Below are 7520 nucleotides of genomic sequence, written 5' to 3'. Positions count from 1 at the left end.
AAATTACGGAATAAAAACGAACTCCGGCAGCATTTTGGTTACTTCAGTTTAAGGTTTCAGACAATGTAAAACTCCATGGAGTGGATGATGAAGGCTTATGATTCAGTCTCCAACGTTCGGATTGTTGGGACCAAATGAAGCCGTCACATTTGACAGATTAACACTAAGCATCTGGAAGCACAAGAATTACCACTTGAATCCAAGAGAAACATTTGTTTAAATTCTTCAACATTTGGGTAGTTCTAGCATTAACTGAGAGGAGACATTACTTGCATCCTACAATGCTCAAGTAAAATACAACTGCAACACGATTATTCTTGTATCCTTCTTAAAGGACTATTGACCCGGGAAAATTAGATAAATAACACAAATGCACATAATGATCCCCAAGGATGCTAAGATCATAACTGGTGAACAATATAACCTTTCAGAGAGCATCCGAGAGGTTATGTTCCTTGAGGGGGTCATGAGCTTACAGATAATGACATGATTCCACACTAAAAAAAAAGTATGCAGACTTCAGATTGGCACTTGTGGACTAAGCATTTGTGCCTGGCTCTTGAATTGCTACATTCGATAAGCTTGCTTCCAACTCGTTTAACTCATCTATGTCCAGTTCATCGTCATCATCAACATTGGTAACTTCAGCATCACCACCAGCTGTTGCTGAGTTGCTCGGTCCATCTCCATTAGAGTTCTCATTGGCCTGAATTCAAACCATAGAAAATTCGAGTGATACAATTAACACTGTCCATTCAATTCTGTGCTAATCAAATATAACACACCATAGAAAAGCACCCAAATTCCTCACTGGCATCTACGGTCAATTGTGTTAAAGCAGTTATCATAAGCTTTAATAGACTTGATCACTTCTATCTCATAACATCCAGTGAAATAGAATACAGAGTTTTGAGGTTAGAAATATAAAAGCGTGAAGGCTAACAAGTGAAACTACCCTTCTGTTCATCGCCAATATAAATTCAAAATTAAAACCAACCTTCTTTTCAGCAACTGCAGGTTCTTCCTCCTTGTGGTACTTCTCATCTGCCTCAGCATCATCCACAAATAAGCTAGAATCTGACAAAAATAGTTCACGGCCACTGCAACAGTGGAAACGATAACATAATCAGTTCTCCACATCCAAAATGCCCCTTCATTGTTCATAACTATTTCCTTTGTTAACATCAGAAAGTTAGTGTTTGTATTCATTTTATTTTTATTATTTTTTTCTTCTTTGAAAGGGTGGGGTGATAACAAATTGGAGAAAGTGGAAGATAAACACGCCTCATACTGTCATTCTTAGCTTGCTCTGCCATTTTTGCAGCCAAGCCGGCATCTCCTTCTGCAATCTTTTTCTTCTTCCATTGCATAAATAGCTCAGGAGTCATGGGTGTTGAAGTTGTCAATTTAACACGCTAAAACCAAGAGGCAAATGTTTGGTTAGGTTACATATCAGGAAATGATAGCAATGATAAACTGAAAGCGGTTAGACAGTCAAACTCGACATGCTATAAGTTAATGTAAAGACTTGTTCAAATAACCTGATTTTCAATCTCCTCCGCAATGGGTATTTTTTCACTCTCTTCCTCCAGCAGAGCTTTCATCTGCGACTTCAAAACATATCCTGGAGGAAGAGCATGCCCGTGGTGGCAATTTTTGCTGCCATTGGGACAGACCCAAAACCAACCATATTGTTTCTTCTCCACTGCTTCTAAAAAGTATTTACAGATCTGCACATGTATTAAAAACAACAAAGGAAAATTCATTTTGAAGTCTAACAAGTTCATTGATGTTCAAACATCTATATTAAATAAGCATGCGAAGTTGGGAACTAGAATGCAGGTTGTACGAAACACCTCAGAGAGAGAAAACTAACAATATCAGTTGGTTTGTTCTGCTGGTACTCATTTTTCTTTGACTCCACCACCTTCTCCAAAGTTTCTTGATCCCAATCCTCAATTGTTCTTCTATAAAAGATATAAACATACTCAGAACAACATAAACCACAACAAAATAAAAAAATTGTCAAACAATTGGCATCATACTGAAGTTAAAAATTATAATGGTATTGTTCGGGCAAAGATTCCTCCGGAGAGGGCTCCTCAGCTCTTAGCACAGCTCCCCAAGGGATTGGCATTTTGGATGTGTAGTCAGGCTCTTGCTTGCTGATGTGCTGCAAGAAGAGGATAGAGTTAGTCTTGAAAGGTGACTTTGTAAGGCCTTAGGTGTAGGCCTTGAGACTCGCAATCAAAACTAAGTGCTAGGCGTGCCACTGCTATCTCAGTATAGCAGATGTAGAACAAGTGTGTTTAGTCGATTACTTGCACCCCAAGTTACTCGGACTTCTTATTATCAAATGATTGTCATGGATGGGTTAAGTCCACATTAAGTTCTTTTTCTTGCCTTGTGACCAAGGACTTTCAGTTCATAGTCTTGTATGTTCGAATGAGGGAATCCATATCCCCTTAAGTCATCTACTCGGTTCTTGATTGGTTTTAAATGAAGGCGTATTCATTAAAGTGACCAGATCCAGGCACAAATGAGACTCTTCTAGTAGAAAATAGATGGATATGACTTGAATACATGCTGGAGAATGCATTAAGCAGTAGATCTATTAACTTATGAAATGAGCTTTAAGTAAGATTTCACCTTGTCGGGTAAGGTTGAACTTCTTGCAATCACTTTTCTTTTGAGTTTACAGGGTTTATATGCTAAAATGAGATGGATGGTAAACAAGTTTACACAAGGGAATCGATACTACGCCACTAGGGGTAGTAGCAGAGCTTATAAACTAGACAAAAGATGGCTTTTGTAGGGAATGGTCTTGCAAAGGACTGATATGTAGGCTGATTACAGCTTTTAGATGCAAATCTGGCTTGAGAGTAGTTTGTATGTTTGTTTGTTTGATTGGTTGAGTGTCCTTATCTTTGGGGCCTCTTCCTTCTTTTATAGGCAGATTAGCCCGATTGCAGTGGCTTTACAAAATTATAGGCTGATTACAAAATTTCTCTCATTTTAGTTACTATACCAACAAAAAATTAAAATAAAATAAAATAAAATAAACCTCCATATGAAGCAAAACAGATACTCAAACACTTGAAAAAATCGAAGTCTAAAACTTGAGAACAACTATAATGAAACAGAGATGACAAGGTGGCAGTGTCTCGAACCCATCATGCAACGCCATCCGAGAAATTTAAAACATATGGTGCCACATCATTATTTCGGGATGCCACGGTAGGCATCCCAGGTTGTAGCAACTCCCTTCTCCCCAAACTAATATATGTGTAATTGAAATGTTTCCCTAACCATGCAAATTCAAAATTTTATTTTCTAATCTTTTGTTTTCCAAAAGGCAGTATCCTAAACTATTTTAATTCAAACTTGGGAGCAAGGGGGCAAATTGTCCTGACCAACTAAACTAATCAACATCTGCAACGTTAATTCTTATCTAAATTGATGGATCATATCCATTCTGTCACGTCACATAGAATCAAAACAAAAATCGAAACTTCCATCAAAAATAATTTCTAATACATCAAAATCAAGTTACTTAATCAACCAATCAATCAAAATTTAATCATTCATCAATTAATCAAAGAAAATAAGAAGAAGAAGAAGAAAATGGGACCTTAGCGGCGGTCTTGGAAGGATCGGGTTTCGGCTGGACAGATTGCTTGAGGATCTGAACATACTTTTGGACATTCTTGCTCTTGTTCTTGTTCTTGAGCCCGAAGGTCTTGTCCTCTACGATCTTCTGCTTCTTCGCCAAATCAGCCTTCGATTGCTGCTTCGGCGGCATCTCTTATCGGCATCAAATGTTTTTGATTTTCAAAATTTTGGACGATTGCAGGGTTTTGATCTTTCGTCTAAATTTCAGAAATGATGTGTCACTGACATCCGGTCCGGTAATCTGGTTAAGGAATTTGGACGGGACGGGACACTCCAGAAGCTTGAGATTGTGTGGATTTCTGGATTTGCCCTTGGAAATTCTAGATGTGGCTGATTGTTGGGAGCGGGTTGGTCTTACCCTCGTGTAATTCTACCGCCTTTTGCCAGAATTGGCGCTACGTAGGAGTTGGACGCGAAAAATGCTTGGCCTATTACCTAACTACATGTCGTTTAAAAAATATATTTCGTGTTTTTTTTTAAACACTATATGTCGTTTTGAGACAGTGTGCTTAATCTCCTAATTAATTTGATTATTATTTCGTAATAGGTTTGATATAAATTTAGGGAATTGTTATTGACACTCCAAAAATCTCATTTTATACTCCAAATTTTCTATATTTAGAAAGAAAAATACACTTATGAGGAGTGTGGAATGAGATTTTTGAAGTGTCAATAGCACTTCCTTAAATTTATTCTTACATCCCTTTGTGTGAATATATCTTGTATCAAAAAGGAAGAGAAAAATTCAACAACCCAATGCAGATATAGATTTGCTTAGTTAGCTAGTGTAGTGTATTCCTATTTTGAATCCAAGGTTAACTCTCATACATCCTCTCATAATTTAGATAATCCAGAGTTGGATATTGTTTATATCAAAAGGAATATAAAAATATTCAACAACACTACAAACTAATTCATCTAGCTTATGAGATTTGAACCGTGAAAACATCTAGTAACAATTCGGCATAATTGTAAGTGGTGGATTACTCTGGTGTTTAGAGCCTTCATTTTTTACCCGTTGCCTCATGGATGTAAACCCTTTCCTTCCCGTTTAGTGTAAAATATCATAATAATAATTTAAAAGAAAACCATGCGTCATAATTTCCTTATCTGAAATGTTTGAGACCTGTATTTTTTTTAAGAAGTAATATTCACCTTGAGGGACCCATGCAAGGACTTATTTTTGAAGGGGATTTGTATGTACGTGACTAAAGGCTAATTTGGTACTATTGTGCTTTGAAAAAAATAAAAAATAAATAAATAAATAAAAAGCCTGTTTTTGCTGTAATGTGAAATAAAACAATAAAAAGTGTTTTTTTTTTCAACAAACAATAAAAAGTGTTTAATAAACTGTAGTTGTAAAAATATTTGTCTTATAGTATTTAATTATTTTTTATGTAAAACAGGTATGACTGTTTAAAATGATTAAGACCATCTTTAAAAGAGATGTTAAATTTTAAACCTAAAATTTAAATATGAAGGCTTATGTGGCACTTTGACATCTTTCGAAGTTTTACTCTCCAATCGATATGCCAAATTTTAAACATAAAATAAAATATCATATTTATTTTCTTTACATTGGGAATGAAAGAAAATTAATTAAAAAGTATAAAAATATTTGAACATTGGATTAATAATGAAAGAAACAAAAGAATAGTATTTTAAACCAATAAAATTAATAAAAACCATTTAAAAATTAATTTAAAAAAAAATCTGAAGGTACTGTCAAATTTGGTAGCAAGGGGGCCGGAGAGATGTCATTCTACGTCATGCCATATCAGATTTGGCTTCTCAGTTGGAAAACATTATTGTTGTCTTTTGTTATCGTTATTGCTGATTTGGACATTTTGACATCTCCGTTGAAGATGCTCTAAAATGCATAAATTTTTAAGACTTTTCCACCGTTTTCCTTTTTCTATTGACGACCCTTTTCTAAAATTTCAAAGTCCTCACTCACCTCTGTCTCCTTCCCCTATCTCTAGTTTTGTCCACTGTATTGAAACACGCATCTCATTGGACAATGAAATCACATCGCAACTCGAAATGTTTTCAATTGCACTCACTCTCGTTTTCTTTACCAACATTTTGATCCTGCAAAAACATTTGAATATCGTTTCGTTGTTTCTAGAATGAAGAAAAAGTTTTTCTTTGTCTCGCTCCATCCTTTATGTTGTGCCTCTAAATCGGGTCAGTGTTTTTTTTGGTGTGAATGTCGCAGTCAGGATGGTAATGCAAGCTATGTGACGGTGCGATGCGCATCTAGCCAAACTGTAGGGTGGTGATCACAAACGGCGATGTGTTTTTTAGGAGAAACAAGAAACCGAATAACGAGGAAAAAAAATATGGTAAGTGTGAATGTGAAATTCTTGCGACAAATAACACAAGAACACTTGTACAAAGTAAATGATTGTATTAATGTAGAATTAGGGTTATGATCTGATGCGAGATTTATACGCACACAAATTAAACCCTCTTTTTGACAATTGTAGTATAAGTATAAGTAGGGATCGTTCTGGACCGGGGATTAGGAGGGATTGCTAAAACCTTGGAAACTGACTCAAAAACGTAAAAACAAGATAAAACACTAAACTAGACTCAAAGAATGTGAAACTAAATGTTAAAACACTAAGACAAACCAAAAGACTCAAAATGCTTTAAAAACACAAACTAAATTGATTTCTAACTAAATTGAACAATAAAGTAAAGGGGAATTGGATTTGGACGACTTTAAACTAAAAATGGAAACTTGGAAACAAAACAAATTGTAAATATGGATTTGACGGAAATGAATGGATGGGAAGCTAGCTAAGGGGTTCATCTCCACATATGTTATACTTGCATACAAAACAATGTCTAATTGCTTTTCAATAAACCATGAATTCTCAACGCCCCGGATTAATTAGGTCCGCTTAAATTAACTGTCAAGTTTTCCTTAAGTTAATGAATTGGATGATTGCATACGACAATCCAAAGCATTCCTCACAAGTTCCCTACATGAATTGCATAATAGAGATACAAGCAAGAATCATTAAGCATCATGAAAACTATAAGTGTTGACGAGGCATTCGTTACTATGATTGCATGAAACTTATGCCAAGAATATGTTTAACACGATTGTTTATAAGCAACCTCCACTACTTGTGAATATAAGTTCATAACTATTACGTGAAACTCACTTATATTCTAGCGTCAAATTCATGCATGAAAATTAAGCGTTCATTCTTAATAAACATACATAAATAGGTTATCAATCAAACAGTTAAACAAATTGAATTCACAACTTATGAAACGTAATTAAAAGTAATCAAATCATATTACAAACATAAACATAGTTTCGAATTACCCCCTAGCTAAAGGGGGTTTAGTTCCTCATAACTTTGAAATCAAAGAAACACCTAAACATTCCAACAACTCAAAACTTTGAATTGTATGAACGTTTAAGCACTCTTTTCTTCCATTTCTCATACGTACAAAACAAAGAGAATTAAAATGAAACTTTGAAATCAAAGAAACACCTAAACATTCCAACAACTCAAAACTTGAATTGTATGAACGTTTAGGCACTCTTCTCTTCCTCGTTGTTGTAGCACAAGGTTTAAGGATAGGTTGGTTGGGGGGATGGAAGTGTTGGGGAATTATGGAAATGGATGAGGATTGGTGGAAATGGAAGATGGTTTTTGGATTCTAAGGGAGAAAGGAATGTGTTTGTGGTGTGTTGTTGTGTTGTGAATGAGATCATTTTTGAATGAATGAATGCAAGGGTATTTATAGGAGGAGTGGAGATGTATATGGCTATTTGTTTAAGGTGTTTGTGGTTGCAATGATGAAGAATTGCATGTGGAAATAAA

At 35.3% G+C, this 7520-nt stretch overlaps 1 protein-coding gene across 1 annotated transcript; it reads right to left on the bottom strand.

Moving 5' to 3' along the window:
- Positions 1–236: 236 nt before the first annotated feature.
- On the bottom strand, positions 237–3802 carry LOC103926546 (zinc finger CCCH domain-containing protein 11-like). The gene is made up of 6 exons (XM_048576954.1): positions 3632–3802; positions 1877–2044; positions 1542–1730; positions 1285–1415; positions 998–1100; positions 237–706 (listed from the first exon to the last, which is right to left on the bottom strand). Exons 1-6 carry the CDS (start codon positions 3800–3802, stop codon positions 539–541), a joined length of 930 nt encoding a protein of 309 aa, XP_048432911.1. The 3' UTR covers positions 237–538.
- Positions 3803–7520: the final 3718 nt, after the last annotated feature.

This window comes from the organism of the source record quoted next, unplaced genomic scaffold (genome assembly GCF_019419815.1).
Source record: "Pyrus x bretschneideri cultivar Hongxiangsu unplaced genomic scaffold, Pyrus_bretschneideri_v1 Contig94, whole genome shotgun sequence".
Classification (NCBI taxonomy): Eukaryota; Viridiplantae; Streptophyta; class Magnoliopsida; order Rosales; family Rosaceae; genus Pyrus; species Pyrus x bretschneideri.
The sequence above is the reverse complement of the archived record's forward strand: the minus strand, read 5'-3'. Positions and strand labels throughout refer to the sequence as shown.

Excerpts from the sequence above, each read along its gene's own strand:
- LOC103926546 (XM_048576954.1), bottom strand. The coding sequence starts at position 3,802 with ATGCCGCCGAAGCAGCAATCGAAGGCTGATTTGGCGAAGAAGCAGAAG. Across the intron at positions 2,045-3,631 it reads CTTCCAAGACCGCCGCTAAG|TATGATGCCAATTGTTTGAC; the intron begins GTCCCATTTTCT and ends TTTTAACTTCAG. Across the intron at positions 1,101-1,284 it reads GCTAAGAATGACAGTATGAG|TGGCCGTGAACTATTTTTGT; the intron begins GCGTGTTTATCT and ends CCACTGTTGCAG.